This window comes from Camelus dromedarius, chromosome 23 (genome assembly GCF_036321535.1).
Source record: "Camelus dromedarius isolate mCamDro1 chromosome 23, mCamDro1.pat, whole genome shotgun sequence".
NCBI classification, from domain to species: domain Eukaryota; kingdom Metazoa; phylum Chordata; class Mammalia; order Artiodactyla; family Camelidae; genus Camelus; species Camelus dromedarius.
The window spans coordinates 3,672,736-3,695,631 of NC_087458.1; the positions used below are offsets into that span (position 1 = coordinate 3,672,736).

Here is a 22,896-nt window from a genome sequence, read left to right on the forward strand (position 1 = left end):
GCCAGGAGAAGACCTACAGCAAAGCTAAATTTGACTAGTCATTAAGCCAAAGAATACTGACTCAGATGTATTTACCAGTTAGTCGAATTGGGTCCTACCTACTTTCTATCACTCTTCTCAGATAAGCTCTTTATAGTCCCATAACACTGTTCTCTCAAACTGTTACTCATGTTTTGTCATATCAGCATGTTGAAGACTTCTGCCAGTTTCATCTTGCTGTTCTAATCTTCTGGCTACTAATGCTATTCATTGACTGTTCTGCCTCATTAATGTGATAGTTGATAACAAGGTACAGATCCTTTTCTTTAGGTTAAATTAAAGCAAAAAATGGGGACTATCTTTAGTTGCAGACTTCAACTGTAATTTGTACAATGGTTTAAAATGTAGTTATGTCATTGCAAAAGTTTTTTCTTATGCTACCTCATCATAGTTTTAGTAGAAGAAGACAGAAAAGTAGAAAACTAGTCAACCCAAAACAACAGAAGAATCTCTAAATATCAGAAAATAATTGTTTTTTAATTGATGTCTTTTGAGTGAACATTAGCTCCTTTTTGAAACTTGACCTTCAAAGACAGTGTTTTTGCTTTTCTTTTCGTATTCCTTAATTGGGCCTAAGCTAATGTTAGAATTCAGTGGAAGATTTTTGAATCCTATTTTCTTAAGTGGACAGTAGTTTTCTGTTTTGCTCTTTACTCAGCCATTGTTATCATGTGACAGTATACTTTCCTCTCATTATCTTAAGGCATATGGGAAATTTAATAAGAAAAGATAAACCAGAAAGTTCGGTATATAATTCAGTCGTATTTCCAACATATAAATACCACCATATATACACACCCCTAGCTAATTAGAAGTCTCTTGGATTCTTTTTTTCCTCTTTTCTGGTTAGTACCCTGGAATCTCAATATAATGCCACTGTCAGTCAGGCTGATGAGTCAAATAGCCATGAGGGAAATAGTTGAAAATTAGGTCAAAGGATAACATGGGATCCAGGTAGACAAAAAGGCCCAGCAAATTCCAAGGACTTACATAGCTGAAAGACAAGAAAGAATTCAGCTTGTACCTATCGGTTTCTTTTCATGAAGGAATGGATAAGTCTAGCTGACCTTGGCCATGGGTTAGGTCCTAAGGACTCAAAAGTAAGCAAAATACTCTGTTCAATGTAATCTTGATCAGATCTGGGCCATCAGCTCAGGAGGCTATTGAGGAAGAGCTAAGAACCAAGCCAAGGACTCTAAATACCAGTAACAAATCTCAAGGAATAGAAGTAGATTTTTTAATGGGAAACAGAGCCAAGAGCCAAGATCCAAGTGAAGGTAATTAGAAAGGGAGAGATAAGAAGAGTACAAGCTGATTGCTGCAAATAGTCTTTGTCTCCATACCAGTTTTAAGGGATTATAGTTACTTGAGTATCTTAGATTTGCTTAAAATTATACAGACAGGTCAGCCAGAAATTGAGCAGATTTAAGGTAAAAAGAGAGTGACTGCAAGGGCAAAAAAATGAAACATTGTGCCTATTAAAAAAAGCAACAAGAGAGATCCCAGGTGGATGTTCTCTGTGTATGCCAGGTGGACTGGGATGCCTATGAAATTGTGTATTTTTACTTGATAATAATTTGTTCCATGAAATTTTATCATATTATAATAGAAACTAGTGGGACATTTGACCAAATATTCTAAGTCTATATTTAGTGATGGCTCTATGGAAAAGTTACCAGAAAAAGAAAAAAAGTAAGGAAAGTTTTATGACTGCAGGTTTTAAATCCATAAAAGAGATATTTGTTCCTTTTTGATCCTGTAAGGATGAAGGCAGTGCAATGCTCACCCAGAAAAGCAACAATAGGAATCCTACTCAGAGAACTTTCTACTTGAGAGAGCTACCTGGGAGGTTCCCCATTTCATCATAGTCCCTCTTTAGTGTGCTTAGACATTAGGCCTGCTGATCGTAAAGTACTAAAATGATAATGTATGTAAAAGCATCTTGTAAGTTGCAAAGTACTACACAGATGTCAGTTGTTACGTCCTCACAATCCAGTGCCTTCTAAGGTTCTTGCTAGTCTTTAAACCAACCAGTTTCTTTCTCTGATTTCCATATGCCTAATAATATCTTCTCTTTCAGTCTCTCAGTCTAATTCCAACACTTACTGGTTGTTTAGGGCCTTCTGCAAATGTCACTTCCTTCATGCAGTCTTTCTTGATTCCTCAGCAACCAGATGAACTCTCTTCACTTTGTGTCCCCTTCCCCCCATTGCACTGATTTTCAGTTTTTGGTTTTTGCATACATATGTGTTTCTGAAAAACCTCACATTCTGCAAAATCATGCACTAAAAATAAACAAGGGCTATGGGAAGATAGGATTATAAGATCACTTAAAATTTATGTAACAAAAAAAGAAAAATCTATATAACTTTGTAATCAGAGCCCTAATAAAATAATAACAATCCTAATTAAAATGCTAGCACAGTTAACTCTCCACTGGCATTTGCACTAGAAATGCACTCAGTCCATCCTTTGTGGTTTTATGGCTAGGGCTCATGTTTTATCTTTCAAGATATAAGGTCTCAAAAATATTTGCTTCTCATAGAGATTTGTTTCATCAAAACTAAAAATATAATATGGGGATATGTCAGTTTTTGGTGGTGGTTGTGTTTTGCTTTTTAACAGAGAGAAATATCTTTGCATCTTTTTTTTTTTTTCATTTGCACTTGGCCTTTTCCCATATAGCTTAACATAGTGGAAAGTACAGCAGTTTTTAAAGCTACAAAACCAGCTACTTACAGAAAACAATTCTGTAGGATTTTCATCTTTTTTTCTTAACACATTGGTAAAGCTTCCTCTTTAAAAAGGAAACTTGCCCCTGATTTCTTCTAAATATTAACTTGCTGGAAAAATAACATATAAACCAATATGCCTTCTGTGTTATTCACATATTTACCAGTCTCACAGAACTGAAATGCATTAAAGAAGCATACTTTATAGCAGAAAAGGCTATGCTTGTTTTATCCCCCTTCACCCCATTGTCTGTGAACTCACTGAGGACAGAATCTGTCTCTAACTCATCTCTGTATCCCCTCCAGTCATTGGGCCTTATGCTTAGAGAATGATCAAAAAGTATTTGTTGGCTTTAATTAACTTGTTCTGCTGCATAATAGATATAAGTCTATACTATAGGGAAGTCCCTTAACATGGGGATTGACAGAACCTAAACATGATTTTGCCTAACTTCCTTTGCTGTCAGTACGTGCCCTCTTAAGATCATAAGTATTCAATTTAGAGATTACATGCTGTTACGTATTCGTAAATCTGTAAACCATGTAGACATATTGTTACATCTGATGCTTCTTGGAGATGAAGCCCAGTCCAGTCCTCCTGGGTAAAATTCTACCAACCTGTCTCCATTTCGCTAGTCAATCACTAACGTTAAGAGAAAGAAGTAGAGTCTTACAAGTCACTTGGTCAGTTCTCTTGTGTGCTGTATTGTTTGAAGTGGTAGAAATATTATGTGTTCCTTATATCAGTGAGGAAATTGCAACCTTTCCTACATGAAACGCTGGGCCATCTCAATCAAAGGAAAGAAAAGAGGAAATATCCATAGTTAAATTCATTTTTGTCCTAAAGCAATTACAGTAAGAGTTTATTTCATTATTTAATTCTTATCTTAGGCAAAAGACATTTAATTTTCTGTGTTGAAACAGTTGCTAAACCTATGACCTATACATTGCCATGGTAGTAATTTTAGTCATAAACTCAGCTCTATCACTGCCATTCAATAATTATTAGATCTAAGATATTATACATCACCCAAGTGAGGGGAGGATAAGTAACAGTTCTCTCTATCTTTCTTCAGAATGTAAAGAGGCTCCTGCAGAACCCCAAAGTGACAGAGTTTGATGCTGCCCGCCTGGTGATGCTTTATGCTCTACATTATGAGCGACACAGCAGCAATAGCCTTCCAGGATTAATGCTGGACCTCAGAAATAAAGGAGTTTCTGAGAAGTATCGAAAGGTAACCAGATTTGTATATTAATCCCACCAAACAGGAACCAACTCTGTTATTATATCCTTAGCTCTCACAAATGATAAGACTTTTTACTCACAAAAACGTATAATGCTGTCCTCTCATGTCTTCATTTTCTTAATAAAGTTATTTTCTTCCTGATCCCCAAGCAATAAGAGGTTGTTTCTCCTTTTTTTTTTTTAAAGCTTGTGTCTACAGTTGTTGAATATGGTGGTAAACGGGTCAGAGGAAGTGACCTCTTCAGCCCCAAGGATGCTGTGGCTATTACCAAACAGTTCCTCAAAGGACTGAAGGTATGACACCTCTGTGCTCTCCTCAGTGAGAAACAGTTTAAGCCCCTGAGGCTGAGAATGAATGAATATGATCTTCAAAGTAACTTTAGGATTGCTACTGATTTAGTGCTATGACAATTAAATGAAATTAAAGCAGACATCCTCTTGAAAGCTTTTTCTTTAAATACTCTCTGTATTGGAGCAGCATCAGCATTGGCCCAAAAAGCTAAGAAGAGAATAATGAGATATTTCCAGGAAATACCTAAGAGTTAAAAAGGCAGACAGTTCTGTTAGTCATAGCTATTTTACTCCATTTATTTATAATTTAAGATTCATTAGGTAGTTTTTCTTTGAAGGAAATTGAAGATGAAGCAAACAATGGTAGATCTTTTTAAAATACTAACCTATTTTCTTAAAATGGTCAAAAATTAGTTTTAATCTCCTAGCCTTTCTTATGTTTCCTGAAATTTTTCCATTTTCCTGAGTGTTTCTAATATCCTTTCCTACCTGGTCCTTTCCTTTTATTTCCTCTGCCTATCATATATGTAATATTTTCACAAAAGAATGAGAGTCAGTGATGAAGCATTTAAGCAATTCCATTTTTAAAATTCCTTTATAATAGCTAGCTTTAAATTTTATGAGATTGGAACACTTCTAATTGATGAAAATAATTAAAATAATTAACTGTAAAATTCTCCTAAAATTCCTGCTTCAATCTATCCCATGAAATCTCTATTGAGTGCATGTCCTTTTTTGATATGAATAGCATTAACTGTTATATTGTAAGTTTCAAAAAGTGATGTAAGAACCATTTCCCCCTGTCTTAGGGAGTAGAAAATGTGTATACTCAGCATCAGCCTTTCCTACATGAGACCCTGGACCATCTCATCAAAGGAAAGCTTAAGGAAAACCTGTACCCTTATCTAGGCCCCAGCACACTCAGAGACAGGTAAGGTATCAAAGATACTAATCATAAAAACCAGAAACACTAAGAAAATAGGAAATTTAGGGTAATATAAGGGACTGCAGCTAAGATTATATCGTTCTACTCTTCCTTCCCCGGTTGTTTCAGTTCTAAGTTTCTTTTGGTTTTCATCTGTCGAAGTTCCATTTAAATTCGTCTACCAAGCCTGAAACCTTATTTCTTTTGGAGTAAAGAAACAGGTATTTTGGAGCACTCTCAAATACCTGTGTTCTGTCCTTTATTATCAGACCAGTTTGCTTATGCCATATAAGGTTCAGTTCCATGTCATCTAGCATTTGGAGTTTCAAACATTAAAGCCAGAAATAGATTTGCTGCTTGATTGCCATCCAGAGCAGGTTGTTACTATTTTTGGTGAGGACTGGACTTTGCCAAATGTGGCCAGCATACAAACTGAGACCTAATTAACAAAGGCCATTTGTTACACAGGAGAAAAGGATGGATTTCTTTTTGAGTATTATAAAGGAAGCAATTAATTGTCATTTTAAACCAGTGGTTTGTTAGTTTTAATAAAAACAAAACTTGTCCAGAACAATTTATGCAGGCCAACCTGAAATTTTAAATATACACAAATTCTACCTAGTTATCAATTATATTCTTGTGTATTTTTTATTGGGAACATATGTTAGAAAGAGCCTAATATATGTAGCTGGACCCTATTGGATAGATTGATGTGAGAATTGTTACTGTTGGTGTAATTTTTCTGTTATTTCAGCTAATTATAATCTAAGATCCTTGGAAGAATAGTATTTTAAAAATATAATGAATTTCTGAAAGGAGAAAAATGGAGGTACATAAATATATTTTATATGATAAAATAAATGTTTTCACCTTTTTTCCTTTTAAAAAAAACTCCATAATTTGGTAACAGAGCAGAAAAAAAATCTTTTTAAAAATCCAAGGTTGCCACAGGGAACTATATTCAATATCTTACAGTAACCTGCAATGAAAAAGAATATGAAAACAAATATATGTATGTATATGTATGACTGAAACATGCTGTACACCAGAGATTGACACAACATTGTAAACTGACTATACATCAATAAAAATAAATAAATCAAAGGTTGAGAGACAGAACATCTGGGGTTAATTCAGAGAGTAGACTTGTTCAGATAAAATGTTTAAAGGCTTTGGCATCAAGATTCAGAAATGTCAGCTAAGTGATTAAGAATGAATAGCCAGAGCTATTAACTTATCTGAGAGGCTTTTTAAAAAATAGTATAACTCTGTTACATAGCATTCTGATTAGTATGATAAAAGTAAAAATATTAATTTTCTTATGAATTTCATATAACAATTACTGAGCAAGAAATTAGCCACTTACTGCTAAAAGGACATAATAGATCATCAGAAGAGTATATTGTGGGTGATTAGTTCATGACAGTAAACCTTTCTAATTTGAGTAATTCATTTCCAGACAAAGCTCAAAATGATGCTCTTCCAATAAAATACACATTTTTCAGTTGTCAGCATCTGGTAGCATTTGTCACTGTTACCTAAGTACATATGTAGTTAATAATTCAACTGTTTGATCCTTTTATATAACAATATTTATTGAGTGCCTTCAGTATCTCAAAAACTGCTAGATGCTGGGGAAACAGAAGTGACAGGAAAGGTGAGGTACTTCCCCTCAAGGAACTCACATGAAGGACACAGACAGTAAACTAGTAAACATATAAAGAATATAATTTGAATGAGGTAAGTGCTAGTGAGGAAATAAATAGGATAATGAGTTAGAGTAACTTTGTAGAGGTGGAGAGGGCTACTTTACATGGATAAAACCTCTCTGAAGAAGTGATATTTAAGATGAGTTTTGAATTACAAGAAAGAACCAATCACATAATGATAGGAGGAAAAGCATCACAAACAGAGGGAACACCAGGGCAAAGTCCTTGAAAAAAGAGAACTTGGGAAGTTCATGGCAGGAAGAAGTCTGTTGTGCTTGAAGCATAGCAAATCAGGAGGAAATAAGAAGTTGAGAAGATAAGTAGGACTGGGTCTCATAGGGTCTTTCTTATAGGCCCTGGTAGAGAGGTTTGTTTTTGTTTTTGTTTTTTTGAATTTTAAATGTCATAAGAAGCCATTGAAGGGCTTTAAGCATTTAAGTGACAAGAACTGAATTATGCATTAAGAGATTACCTTGTGGGGAGAATGGATTATTGAAATTAGAAGCAGAAAGACTACTTTAGGCGGTGACTGCAATAGTCCAGGTAATAAATGTAAGTGGTTCGGATAAGGAGGCTAGGAGAGAAGGCAGAATCAATAGACTTGTTTAATGGAGTAGATTGATGGGACAAGGAGGGTAAGAGAGAACTCAAGAATAACTCTCAGGTTTTGGATGGAAATCAAGAGTTCTGTTGTTAAGCTGCAGATGCCCGTTAAGTAGCCAAGTGGAAACATTAGATGCTAAATTGGGAGTCAACAAGATTTTGGTGATTTAAAGCCACAGGACTAGACTAGATCACCTAGGGAGAGCACATAGGAAGAGAAAAGAAGAGACCCCAGGACCAAACACTCCGAGGATGTGGAGTCAGCAATGGAAGCTGAAGAAGAGAAAGAAAGGTAGGAGGAAAACCAGAAAAGTATGGTGTCATGAAAACCAAGGAGTGAGTAGTAACCTGAGACCAGTCTTCCGAGAGACCACTCTTCTGAGAGACTAGTCTTCTGAGAGATTAAAAAAAAAAAAAAGGTGGGCCGCCCCTCTCTCTTTGGAGACAGCCCACATTCTGTCTATGGAATGTGCACCAACTTTTAATCTAAGCACCCAACCCCCACACCTCGTGGCCTTTCTCTTGCCTTTCAATGTATCTCTCTGAATAAATCTACCTTCACTCAAAAAAAAAAGGTGAAGACAGTGAAGAATCTGTCAGATTTGGCAACATGAAGGTCTTTGATGACCTTATTCCCTAGTTTCAATTAGTTTAGAAGCCAAATTAGAGAGGGTTGCAAGGTATAAGATAAAATGAAAGTGTCAGGGAAGTGGGACGGTAGCTAAAAGAGATTGTGGTGGGCTCAGAGAAAAGAGAAATTCTAGAGCATATTTGTAATCTGATAAGATTATCCTAAAGAAGGAGAAATGGATAATGCAGAAGAGAAAGAGGAAGAGCTGCGGAAGTGAAGTCTTTAGGGGATCTAGAGCACAAGCAGAGAATGCTCTCATAGAAGGAGAGGTACTTCTTTCACTGTATCAGTTTTGATGGTATGAACTTGGGGGCCATCTTGTCTAATTGCTTCTAAATATGATGTCAAGTTATCAGCTAAGGTAGGAAGTAAAAAGAGAAAACATTATGTAATTGTTATCTTGTAGGCTAGGAATCAAATTTACTAGGGAAATGTAGGTAGAACTTCTAGGCAAGTTTGAGTGCCCATTGGAGTTTTTTTGCCCCATTAGTCATTAATCTAAAATACAGCCAATGAGCTTAGTTATGTGGTTTTCTCTAGCAACTTTTAGTTGCACTAGAATAAATGAGGAAAAGGCTGATGGTTGGGTCTCACCAGGATTTGGGGAAATGAAAAAAGGAGGAGGGTATTGGCTAGTGAAAAAAGTACTGTTGAGTAAACTGGAGGTACTGATGAAGTCAGAGAATTATTACAGTAGAGGGATTAGCATAAGTGAATTAAAAGTTGAGGGAGTGGTTGTTGGAGAAAGAGATCTTGAATTCAAGATTTCCTGTTGCAGATATCTGTAATGCAAAAATTTATGTTACAAACATGGATGTTGGAGGTTGTGAGGGATGAAAGAACAGATCCGTGTAGGTGAGGAGAACAGGATGTGCGATGAATAATCCATTTTGATCTTTTTTTTTTCCAGTTTTATTAGGTAGACTTATTACTATATTGATCTTAAAGTCACTAAAAATCTTGAAAGGAGCAGGAGTAAAAAGGAAGACAGTAAACCAGAGCTAAGGTCTTCAGGGAATAAGAGAGTGTGACCAGGAAAGGAGGTCAGGAAGAAACAGTGCAACTACATGATGAACTTCTAAGTTAGTAGAAATTTTGAAGAAGGCAGAGAAATGGTTACAAAACTACAGTGCGGGGCACAGAAGATATATGTGCCATCTCATAGCCCTGCTTAACAGAAAGAAGACTGCAGAGGACTTGAAAAGACCTACTAAACAATTCCACTTCTTAAAATTTGCCATTTGGATATACTTGCACAAGTACACAAAGACATATAAACAAGGATATTTACCAAAACATTATTTATAATAGTGAGAAAACAGAAACAAGCTAAATATTTATCAATAGAAGACTGGTTACCAAGATTATGGTACAGTACTATGCATTCTTCTTTAAAAATGGCATAACTCTTCATGGGGTAATATAAGAACTTTCTAAGATATATTAGATAGAAAAGCAAGATGCTATAATAACCTGTTTAAGTTAAAAAAGCTGTATATAAGCATAAGTTTCATTATGTACATATGTGTATCTAAATAAGTCTGTGCTTGGCTGTACATATATATATGCGCAAGCACATATGTGTTTATGTATGTAGTAAATATTTCTGAAAGAATAGACAAGAAATTGTTAATAGTGGTTACCTTGGGATATTGAGATAGTAGTTAGCTGTATACATATCTATTCTTCCCAGTAGGTATTGTATTAACTATTGTAATCTTGAAGTAAGAATTATGTTTTGTTAATATTTGGTTTTTCACAATATTTAACACAGTGCTTTACAAATAGGTGTTCAATAGATATTTGTCAAATTTCTTATGTAGACATTTGTAGTAGTTGATATGACAAGATTTACAGTTGGAAAATTTAAACTAGGGAATAAATTTGGTTGATGTTACCAGAAAATTTAGATTTTTTGCTGTTTGCCTATACAGTATTTTGGCTCTGTATCCACTTGGCCCCACTCTCAGCTCTAGTCACTACTTGCCCAGGATCATCACATTGAAAAGAGTCATTGATTTCAGTCATCTTTATGACAACTTAAGCCTCATCATGATAGAACTTCTTGGTTTTGTTGTTATTGTAATATTAGAAAATGTCAAAGGAAATGTGATAAGAACACAACTTTGCAAAGCCAGGAACAATTGTAGAAATGTTTTAGCCCTTAGCACTAGTTAGTGATTAACCTGTGTGGCATTATAGCTATATCCACAAATTGGGTTTGCTCTTTCTCCTGCAGGTGGGACTCCCATATATTCTATTTATCAGGCTAATTTTTTTTTCTCACTCCAGAATTGCTTTTTGTCCCTAATAAAAAGAAGCAACTTAAACATTTGGTGAGAAAATGAAGCTATCTGGTCATGCATTCCAGAATTAGTCAATTCAAACTCCAATTTACACAAATTTAGTAGAATCTTGTTATTTTTGTTTCTATAAAAGAAGCAGTCCTTTATCATTGGCCCTTTTTCCTATAATCAGTGCTCATATGATCTTTACCATCTGTAAGTACTATATTCAAAAATTTGAATTTTAGCCTTAAGTGCAACAGTGCACAAAGTAGATAAAATTTTGCCTCTTAAAAGTTTGTTTTTCTACTTAATGATTAAAGTAATGATTTCCAGAAATACTACATGTGAAAATGTTTCTGTTTATTTTTCTAATAAAATAAGATATAAATTAGTTGGGTATATACAGCATGAACAGGCTGCTGTTTTCTAATGTTTGCTATCTGCATTAATTAATGCTTTTGGTTGCTATGGTGAATTACAGAGCACAGGAAGATGTGTACAAAGATTGAACTTGTGTATTCCATTTAGCTTCAACCATCATATAAAAATGATTTGCTCTATGTTTTACTGTTGGCCTCACCAGAACATCTACTTTTAAAATTCACCGGGGAAAGGAATGAAAAGAAAAAATGTCAAGGCTGGTTTTTGTTTTTTTTTGTTTTTCACCAATGTTCCTCCTTAAGCCAGCCTGACTAAATAGTAGGAGGCTCAATAAAACATTTATTAATGTTTTTATAACCAAATGTGACATAGTCATCTTTGTTAGGTACACAACTGAGTCAAGCTCTAAGAGCCTATCCCTATATGTAAGTTTTGTCCTCACATTAATATAACCTACACCCACAGTTACCACCAGTGACATTTTCTTCCCTCTCCAGCAACACTAAAATACTCTGGCACCCTGAAATTATCAGACTAAAGGATAGTGTTCTCTGGCTCTACTAGAAACCCACTTTAGTTTATTTCTTCCCAGTTCTTGCCATTCTTATGTTCCATAAGAGACAGATGTACTCTCAAAGCAGGTGATGGGCAGAGGGCAGCTACGGAGAAGCAACATCATTTTCCAGGATGATCCTCATTACTCTGCTCAGCTGGTTTTTAAATTGACTTCTCAGATCAGGAGCATAAAACAAAAGTGTTACTGTCTAGTTCCTCTCATCAGTCCGTGTACCTCTGTAAGGGAGAAACCTCCTTCCCCTCCTCTTAATGAAGTAATCTGTGTAATTCATGAGTGTTTACTTAAAGATAATGTGCCTAATGAGTTTCAGGCTAGATTTGTCCCTCAATATAAAGAGCACTGGATGTGGAATCTTACTGTAAAAAATACTCATTTTCTGGCAAAAATTCATTTCGATTTTGAGGATTTTATTATTTCTGAATACTGTAACTGCCTTTTTTTCCTATTTTCCACCTAGACTGACCCCCAGATAGTGACAGTATAGACCAAACTATTGGTAGAGTGTCCTCTGTCTCCTTGATGACACATTCTTATAACATTGGATTTTTTTTTCCTATAGAACTCATCCTTTAATGAATATTAAACCAGTTGTGACTATTCTTGAGAAGCCATTATTATCTCAGATCATCGGTACCTCTAGAACCAATATAATGGGAAGAATTAAAAAGAATTTATAGCCTTAGAAATTTCATGTATAGTCATGAGGGTGATGCTATGATAAAAGTTATAGGGATTCATATCAGTTTTTAAAACTACAACTAACTGTAGCTTATTTGATTCCTTCCTAATGAAATGTATCCCTAAAAATCCTGACAGGAACTGAACTTGACTTTTAGATGTTCATCTTCCTCTCCCCCTTCTGCAGAAATATTAGTAAGAATTGAAACAACACATACCAGTTGCAGAAAAAGAAGAGAACCTCTATTTTGCCTAAATATTCAGCCCCAGAATATTTGAGAGTTCATCATACTTGAAGCCTTTCTCTGTAGTTATTTGCACTTTCTCTCCCTTCTCTTCGCTCTCTTTTTTCTCCTTCTCCCTCCTTCCTCTGTATTTTCAGGTTCTCCTCCTTTAAGTACTTTCTCAAGCATATTCAAGTTTCTCCTGTTAAGTAATCAATTGAAAGTCCTTGAGCCTGGGTTTTCTTCTAACCTATCTCCTTCCTTTCAGAGTCAGCTTCTTTGATAAAGTCATTTTCACTTCTCACCTCTTCAGTCTATGTACCCTGGCTTCTTACACCACTATAACACACTGAAACTTTTCTTACAAAGTCATATTGCAAGAATGTGCACAGTGGTCTGTTTTAATCCTCACTTTTATACCTCACTGCTGCATTTAACACTTAGCCATTTTGTTCTTGAAACTCACTTGTCCCTTGGCCTCTCCCTTCTGGTTCTCCTACCTTTCTGACAGTTTCCTTCTTAGCTGCTTTTGCTAGCTACTCTTCTTGCTTATCCCGTAGACGTTATAGAATCCCCCCAAACTTTGTCTTTTGGTTCTCCTTTCATTCTACATGATCTTTCTAGGTAGAACTCATCTATTCCCATGACTAGCTGCCACTTGTATTCAAGGAAATCACCAGGCCTGAACATACAGATGTCTAGTGGACATCTCCATTGGGGTGTTCCACAGGTAAGTCAAAAACAGCATGTTTTTGTCTTACTTTCAGTAAGTCAGTCTTGCATTCTTTGTTCTCAAACTTAAACTACTGTATCTAGTCACCAAAACCAGAATACTTGAAATTATCATGGACTCTTCCTTTATCCTTATCCTCCACATTTAATCATCGACCAAATACTGAAGAGTCTATGTTTTTTGTGTCTTCTATATCTAGTTCCTCCCCTCCATTCCTGATACTTCTTTAGTTTCAACTTTCATCATATCTTCCTAGAAGTCTTACAGTAGCCTTTTGTTCTCCAGATTTTCTCACCAGCAACTCCTAGTTCATTCTCAAACAGTTGCCAAAATTATCCTTCAAAAAAGCAAATTTGATCATGATAACCTATTAAAACCCTTTGGTGATTCCTTCACTGCCTAGAAGATTCAAGATTCCCCTCTCTTTCTCTCACTATATCTCCAACTTATATGCTTCACTCCAGCCATGAAGAGGGAGTTAGGACAGCTCCAAAGTTTTTAGAAGCAAACAAAAAGATAGATTGGCTATCAACTAAGATGGGGAAAGCTATATGTGGAACAGGCTTGGGGGAGAAGATTAGAGATTTGAACATGTTGAATTCAGAAATAAACTAAACATCCAAGAAGAAATGTCAAATAGATATTTAAGTCTGGCATTTAGAAGAGAGGTCTGGGCTGGAGATTTGGGAGTCATCAGCAGATAAATGAAACCACAAAACTGGGTGAGATCATCTAGAGAAGTGCAGTTCAGTAGAAATTTCTACAATGGTGGAAATGTACTATATCTGTGCTATCTAATAAGGTAGCTACTAGCTACATGTGACTGTGAGTCACTTGAAATATGTCTGGTTCCACTGAGGAACTGAATTTTCCATTTCATTTTAATTAATTTAAATTTAAATAGCCACATGTGGCTAGTGGCTGCTACATTAGAGTCTAGGAAGTAGGTATAGATCAAGAAGAACCCTAATGACTGGGTTATGGACACTCCACCATTAAGAGGTCAGGAAGATAAGGCAAAACCATCAAAGGGCATTGAAAAATATCAACTTGTGAAGTAGAAAGAAAACCAAAAGAATGTGATGTCCTGGAAAACCAAGTGAAGAAAGTGAATTGAGGAGGAGCAAGTGATGTCAACTTAGGTTAGAAGGACTAAAAGCCTTGATAATACTGACAGAATGTGGACAAATAGGCACTTTCCTGAATTGCTGGTAGGACGACATCTTTCAAGCAACTTGGTGATATCTACCAAAATTTAAAATGTGCAATATGTGCACACAACTGCATATAAGATGCTTCCATTTGTGTGTGTATAGATGTAATATGTATATTATATATTATATATACATAATACGCATGTATCTTATAAATATACTTATATGTATATACACAAAGATAGATAATATCTCTGAAAGGATATACTTAAGAGGTGAGTAATAGTATTTGCCTCTAGAGAGAAACTGGGGTACAAGAGGACTGAGGTGAGAAGGAAACTTACTTTTTGTACAGTATACCCTTTTTTATTTTATACCACGTGTAAACATTTATCTGGTCAAAAACAGTATATCTTAAAATAACAAAAAATGTAGAATGTATAAACGTATGTAACACTTAAAGCATTGTGTTGCTAAATACATTGTTTTAGGTGGGTAGTCTTGAAGAAAGCTTATTTTGTTTTAAAAGGTAAATTTAACAAAATACCATATGATATCACTTATATGTAGAATGTAAAAATAAATTAGACAAATGAACTTATTTACAAAGCAGAAAGAGCCTCACAGACATAGAAAACAAACTTACTGTTACCAAAGGGTAAAGGTGGGGGGAAGGCTAAATTGGGAGTTTAGGATTAGCAGATACAAACTACTGTATACAGAATAGATAAATAACCAGGTCCTACTGTATAGCACAGGGAACTACATCCAATATCTTGTAATAACCTACAAAGAAAAAATATGAAAAAGAATGTGTGTGTATATATATGTATAACTGAATCACTATGCTGTACACCAGAAACTAATACAATGTTGTAAATCAACTATTTTTCAATTTTTTTTTAAAGTAAACTTAGTATTTCAAAGGCATGATTTTAAGTGCCAAGTTCACATGGAAATGTCATAATTGACTCTACCGAATTGCAACATAACCACCCCTTCATCACTGGGAGCCTTTCATTGGGTATCTCTGCAATTTGGAGATTATCTGAACGTTTTTAAATAGCCACAATATCCAATTCTGTGTTCATGAAGTCCCATAAGAACAAATAATCTCCCAGTTAGTGATTCCTTCAAGGTGTTTTAGAAAGAGACAGAGAGACAGAAAGGAAATGTAGGGGTATTTTTTCCCTCCTGATTTATACATAAGCACGTTCATCCCTTGATTAAAGACGTTTCTATTTAGCTTTGTGCTGTAACCTCCAAAATAGATCCTTCTGCTTTATGTTGTTTTAAACAATGTCCAGTAAGTGATTTAACAAAATTATTTGCCTACTAAGATTAAGTAATTTTATCTTCTTTTGATGGCATGAGAAAAGAAAAACAAGGCAAACTTTTAATAGTTTTGAAAATACTATGATCTCCTTGTTGGTATCTACAGAGGGATCTACTAGGAAGGTCACTCACTTTTGTTATGAAGCCATTTTCATAAAGATTGAAACATGGTAAAACTACACAGTATGACCCAAATTAAGCTAGTGACTGAGCTGATGTGTCAGCATGTCCAGTATCAAAACTACACTCATGGGTTGTTTTTTTGTTCCCATGGTTTCTTTTTCTTGGTTTATCAAAGGATTCAGGAACAAAGATTTTAAGAAGAGGTGGAGTTCCTAGAAGCGCCATTAGTTAATGTGTCCCATTCTTTTTTTTGCACTCAAAATACTAAATGTTTCTAGTTGCAGTGTTAGGAAGACATCCAGCTATACCAATACTTTCCAAAATACTTGGAGGTTCTGGAACAGAGGCCATTGTAATGACGCTGTATTTGACAGAGGGCTTATACATGAAAGGAGATGTGTAGTACAAGCATAAATTACTGCTATATTGCTATCATGTCACAGTGAAGTACTCTTCAGCCTCTTGAATATAAAAGATTATTTCTACATTTGGTTCCAGCAAATGCTATTGTGCTATTCTGAAATCCACAGCACAGAAATTAAAAGACATCCGCTCATAAACAGAAAGCAAATCACTATTCAGCATTTCCTGCTCTGTTTCCTGCCAATTTCAGATAATTAAAACTTTTTTTAAACCTTTTATTCTATTCTGCATTAATTCTGCTTCCTTTACTGAAAAGGAAAGATTCAGAAATTAAAACTGTGTATATAATAGTAACAACAAATCTTTGCCCTTTTTCCCCCTTATCCTATGATATTAACTTTCTTCATTATTACAGACCTCAGGATATCATTGTGTTCATAATTGGAGGAGCCACCTATGAAGAGGCTCTAACAGTTTATAACCTGAACCGTACCACTCCTGGAGTGAGGACTGTCCTGGGAGGAACCACAGTGCACAACACAAAAAGGTAAGGGAGAACATTCAGTCCTACAACTCTATCCCCTTTCCCAGAGAGGAAAGCTTCAATTCCCTTTATGTAGAAGGAGTAAGGTCAATGTTGACCAAACTGCTGTAGACCAAAATGCATCAGTTCATAGAATAATTTAGAGTTTGTGTGAGATGAGAGATCTACACAATTCAGTCGGAAGACCTGGAAAGTAAGGACCAGCCTGCACTGTCAACAATTTTGTTTCCTATGTTAAAAGAACAGACTGGCACTTTGAAAATACCTAAACATAATGGTATTGAATTCTGTGAGTTTTTTTGTTTTGTTGATTAACTACATTCATTCAATAAGTATTTAGTAAAAAGAATACAAAGATGAATAAGAGAAAGGTCCTGCCTCAGGTAAGTCATTGTAAAGATAGAAAAAAATATATACATATATAAGAAAGTAAGTGCCTGGAGAAAGATAGAAGAGCCATGGATTCTCAGAGTGGCTAAGAGAAATTAGCAAATGTTTCATGGAAAAGATAGTGTATATGCTGAGCCTTGGATAGAAAATGGACATAAGGAGAGAGAGCACATTCTAGGCAGATTTAACCACATGAGCAAGTTACGGAGAGCTATAGACAACATACGTGGAAAAAGAACAGCAAGTAGTCAACGAGCTGGAATGTGGGTAATAAGTGAAAAGGTTGATAGATATGAGTTGTTCTGTATCACCACAAATATTTTCACCAACATCTGTGTGAAACAGTCAGAAATCATATTGCCCTAGTTATGAGTTCTAGAATAGATAAACATTTATTGAACAAATCAGACCAGCATAAAGCCAATAGTTCATTCACTCATTCAGCAAACATTTACTGAATATTGGGATACCTCTGAATAAACACAAAGGTCCTAGTCTTTATGAGGCTTACATTTTAACGTCGAGGGAGACAGAAATAAATCATAACTTAATAAGTAAGTATATTTTATATTTTGTAGTAAATCAGAAGATGAAAAGTTCTATGGGAGAAAAAAAGCAGAGCAAGGTAAAGAGAAACTGGCAGTGCATGGAGGCAGTGGGGGTAAGTCACACTACTTTGAATGGTGTCAGGAAAGGCCTCATTAAGAAGAGATTTGAGCAAAGACTTGAAGGAGGTGAGGAAATGGACCAAACAGATGGGTGAAAGAGCGCCCAGGCACAGCAGTGTGCTGTCCTAAGGTGGGACCATGCAGTGTATTCACGGAGACCGGAGAGTGTGGGTGAAGTGAGCAAGAGGAAAGGCAGAGGGGGATGCAGTCAGAGAGGAATCTGGGGCCTGACGGTGGAGGGCCTTGCAGAATGTTGTGAGGGCTGGTTTTCACTATGAGTTAGAGAGCATTGTAGGGTTTTAGGGTTGCTGGTTTTTTTTTTTAACAGTGCTTTATTGAGATAAAATTCACATACCAGACAATTCACCCCTTTAAAGTATATAATTCATTGGGTTTTGGTGTATTCACAGAAATGTGCAACCATCACCACAGTTAATTTTAGAACATTTTCATCACCTCAGAAAGAATCTGCCTCAGCCCTAAGCAACCACTAATCTACTTTCTGTCTCTATAGGTTTCCCTGTTCTGAACATTTCATATAAATGGAATCATATAACATATAGTCTTTTATGTCTTTTACCTAGTATAAGGTTTTCAAGTTTCATCCATGTTATAGCCTATATCAATACTTCCCTTTTTATGGCTGAATAATATTTCACTGTGTGCATATAGCATATTTTGTTTATTCATTTGTCAGTGATGGACATTTGAGTTGTTTCCACCTTTTGGCAGTTATGAATAATGCTGCTATAAACATTTCTGTGCAAGCTTTTGTGTGTATTGTAGAGTTTTGAGCAGAACCATAACATCTGACTTATATTTTAGCAGGATCACCATGGCTATCGAAGCAACTATGAATTAAGAGAAGTAGTAGTTATCTTAAATGTTCAAAATGAGCATGGGTTATTGCAAAAATGCAAGTTCACAGATGAATGTAAATGAACTATACCCATTATTTATTTACCTACAATAGACCAAGCCGTTATTCTAGTAGTGTTTCTAGAGCACACTGATCCTACTTTGCAAATAAATGAACATCTTGATTTGGGTTTTGAGCTGGCTTGCCTTATCACTTCACAAGTCAATCAGAATTAAAGAGTTCTCGTCCTTACTGGCTGCAGTGGGCATGTTAGGTTAGCTGTGTGAGCCAAGAGGCCAAGAACCAGATCCTATGGATGGAATTGTTCACTCAGTAGAAGGAATCCTTCTGTCTTCATGGAATACAAGGTAGATGTGGAGGAGAAAAGAGAGGTGAGGTGAACGGATAAGTCAGGACTGCTGCAGTGTTGTCCTGGGTCCCACTGGCACCGTGGGTGAGAGAGCACTTGAGTCTTCTCCAGTGCTGTCAGTTCAGTACTTTCTTAAGACTTTTGACAAGGAGGAAGGGTAACCCTAAATCAGCAGTCTCCTACTGCCAGATTCCCTTTCAGGTCAGTAATAATTACTACACATAGTAGGCTCTCTATAATACTACTGGATTCAGTTAAACCCTCATTAACCAAAGGCATGCACAATAATTAGTGGTCTCATTTTTTGGTTGTTTTCTCTCCAAGTAGCAAAAACAGATGAGGAAAAATAGGCTTCTCCCCACCAAGTAATTCATGCTCATCATAATAAAAAAATTAAATATAAAAGTCAAAATCATTCATAATACCACACAACTAAGAGCTAACTACTGTTAATATTTTGGCATATTTTCTCTTTGTTTTTTTCTCTTTTTTTCCCTTAATTTTTTCCTTTACCTGAAGATTTTTGAGTTATGTGTGTTTTATGTTTTGTTTTTGATGTAATTAGGATCACATTACCCTGTCTATAAAGTTTTGTACTTGTTTTTGTTCACTTTTAATCATATTGAGAACATTTTACCATGTTACTAAAAATTATTTAAAATAATCCTAATGACCCTATAATTTCAATTTTAAGGATGTCTCTGTTTAACCATTACTATTGGACATAAATTATTTATAATTTTTGTTTGATATAAATACTGCAATAAACATCTTCTATATTGATAAACCCTAGTCCTATCTCTGAATATTTTTTAATATTTAAGTATAGTGAGTCAGTCTCAAATAATGCTAGTAGAAGTGTAAATCCATAACTTTTCTGGAAGGCAGTTTAACATTACATATTCAGAAGCATGAGGCTGACTTCATGGCTCTTGTTGTTGAGGGTTTTTTTTAAATTTCTTGATTTTTAAAAAGCCCTGACTCAGGTGTTGGAAGTGTTCTAGATCTGGATCAAGGAAATGGTTACATAACTATGTATTTGTCAAAACCATCAAATGATACCCTTTAAATTGGTACATTTTATTGTCTATGCATTATATCTCAATTAAAAAAACAAAATTTTAAAAAACAAAGCACTATTATGCCAAACACACTTTTTCTTTGATATAGTTAAAAAGATAATATAAAAAGGAATTGTTTTCTAACTATGTAATTCAGTATTATTTAGTGCATGCCTTAGAACCTCCAGATAGTAGCTGGTGTTATGAGTCAAATGGTTTGAGAAACACTGATCCATAGCAGTTCCTAAGAGGGGGTTATGATGACACCAAGAACTAAAATTTATTTAACACATACTGTCTGCTAGACACTGTTTTAATACTTTTTACCAGTGCTGTCTAATAAGGTAGCTACTAGCCTCTATAACTATTGAATTTGAAATATGGCTAGTCTAATTTGAGGTGTGCTACCAGTATAAAATACATATTGGATTTCAAAGACTTAATACCAAAAAAAAGTGTGAAATAGCTCATTAATAATTTTTTAAGTTGATAATGTTTTAGATTTGTGGGTTAAATCAAATATGCTATTAAAATGAATTTCACCTATTTCTTTTTACCTTTTTAATGTGATTAGTAGAACATTTAAAATTACATAGCAGCTCACATTTGTGACTTGCTTTACATTCCTACTAGATAGTGCTGCTTTTTATTCATAAAATTTTGTTTTTCAACAACCCAATGAGGTAGATATTTTTATTATTATTATCAACCTCATTTTTCAGATGAGGAAATTGAGATTTAGAGAGGTTAAGTACTTTGTCCAAAGTCATAGAGCTAATAAGTGGCAAAGCTGGAATTGAACTGAGACAGTTTGTTTCTAGCCTGGGCACCTAGGCACTCAGTTGAAATAAATTTTAGGACAATTCATCTGTCTATGACTTTTTTTTAATCCCTTGCTTATAAATGTCACTTACAAGATAGACAAAATATGTTTTTACTAGATGGACAATATGTGAATCTGCTAATTAAAAAATATTGTAAACCAAGGCAGGGAAAAAGAAGAAGTACAAAAGTAAGGAATCATTTAGTTTTGCTTTAAGATTTTTGTCATCAGAAGATAATTAAGACAGTGTGCTCTTTGAATAAAAATGACTAACTTGACTAACTGGTGGCAGCTGTTTGTTTCATCACTATCTGAGATGATGCCTGAGCTCTGGTAATGTAATTCTGACTGAGTAAGTCAGGACATTAATGGTTTTTGTAGAGGGTACAGTTTAGGGCTTAGAAAACAGTCAGCACTTTGAATTTCTCTAAAAGGATTTGAAGCTGGGAAGGGACTGATTCATATTATCAACAAGTACTTTATAGATTTCTACCTCAACAAGTAACACTAGAAACTTGGACCTTCTCCTGTAACCACGAGTTGGTTCGATCTCTGAATTATTTACAGAAAAATTAGGATCCTGTGACAGAATTTGCATTTCAAAGGAAGAGGAATCCAGAGGACACTCTTCTTCACTTGTGGGTATTTCAGAATCAGTTTTGAAACTGTTGGAAAAATCACCATCTTTACTGTAGAGATTTGGGGGAAAATTTACTTTTCTCCTGTAACCAATGTGTTAAGACACCATTGCAAGAGCTGTGATGGACTGACAAGCATTTATTGAGTGCTGTTATGAGTAAAGTTCTGTGCAAGGTGTTAGGAAGATGAAGACCTATTCTGTATCATTAAGGATCTCAATGTCTAATGGAAAAATAAGCATATAAATGAATAACTCTAATAAGATACTTTTTCAAAAAACAGTTTAACCCAAGATTCAAATCTAGGTATGTCCCCTAATTCCAATTTATTTGCACACTCGAACATTTTTTAAATTAAAAATAGATTTTTGTTACAAAATCAATACATAATACTTGTAGGAAAAAAATTTAATACAGCTAAGCAAAAAGAAGATAATAATAATTTCCATACTGCCACCAACACACTACTGGTAATGTCAACATTTTGATGTATATAGCCTTTTAGATCTTTTTCTATTAATATATATACATATACTCTTAAATAAAGGGGAATATACTATACATGTACTTTCAATGAAAATACTTATGTTCGTCATTTTTAATGACTGAATAAGTATTCTGTTGTCTGATGATGCCACATCTTATTTAACCAATCCTCAATTTTTTTGTTCACTCAACAAATATTATTGAGCACCTATATATTCCAAGAGATATCTTGAGACTAGATATATAGTGGCGAACAAGACAAATATTGTTTGATATTCATTGTGTATAATTTTTCACTCTTCTAAACAGTGCTATAATAAACATCATTTTATGTACATCTTTACATACTTGTCCAATTATTCACTTGGGTAATAATAATTGGGCATATACAGCTGACTTCATTACATCTATTATCTCATTTAGTCTTCATCACCCAAAAGGTAATGTTGTTGTGGTCTCAATTTTCAAGTGAAGAAAGTAGAATATGGAGAAATTAGGTAGTTTGCCTTAGCTCATATAACAAGGAAGTGCAAAGCTGGAATTCAAGTTCAGATTTGTGTGATCCTAGATTCCACGCACCGCTAGGTTTATTTATTTATTTAGCTCTTTTAATGGAGGTACTGGGGATTGAATCCGGGACCCTGTGCAAGCTAAGTATGTGCTCTACCACTGAGCTATACCCTCCCCACCATAAACACTTTAAGATGCATAAATTACTAATTTGCCAGCCAGAAAAATTTTACCAATTTATACCTTCATACCATGCCCTTCGAACACTGAAGTTAGCTGATTCTTAAAAAAAAAAAAAAATTAAAAAAAATCATTTATATGGAGAAGCTTTGCTAAAAAGCAGTTTACTTCAACTCGAATGGAAAGAAAGAAGCAGGTAAACAGTATGAAGCAAAAAGACCAATAAGTGAGAGAGTCAGAAATAGAGACATGAGAGTCAGAGAGGTAGACACTGTCTGGTTTCAAAGCAGCCTCCAGTTCCAAATTCCAGGCCCTTATTCCTACACTGGTTCAGT

At 35.0% G+C, this 22,896-nt stretch overlaps 1 protein-coding gene across 3 annotated transcripts in view; it reads left to right on the forward strand.

The window, feature by feature from the left end:
• Nucleotides 1-22,896, forward strand: part of VPS45 (vacuolar protein sorting 45 homolog) — a 48,115-nt gene that overhangs the window by 16,464 nt on the left and 8,755 nt on the right. The window contains exons 11-15 of one of the 3 annotated variants that reach the window (XR_004131676.2): nt 3,848-4,006; nt 4,204-4,311; nt 5,118-5,239; nt 12,949-13,054; nt 16,448-16,570. Coding sequence is in view for 2 of the 3 variants with exons in the window: in XM_010996703.3 (XP_010995005.1) it covers nt 3,848-4,006; nt 4,204-4,311; nt 5,118-5,239; nt 16,448-16,579; nt 17,545-17,627 (604 nt within the window). In the remaining variant the exon portion in view is untranslated. Of the gene's footprint in view, nt 1-3,847; nt 4,007-4,203; nt 4,312-5,117; nt 5,240-12,948; nt 13,055-16,447; nt 16,580-17,544; nt 17,628-22,896 lie in introns of those variants that run through there. The other 2 variants (XM_010996703.3, XM_010996704.3) reach the window with 2 other exon arrangements.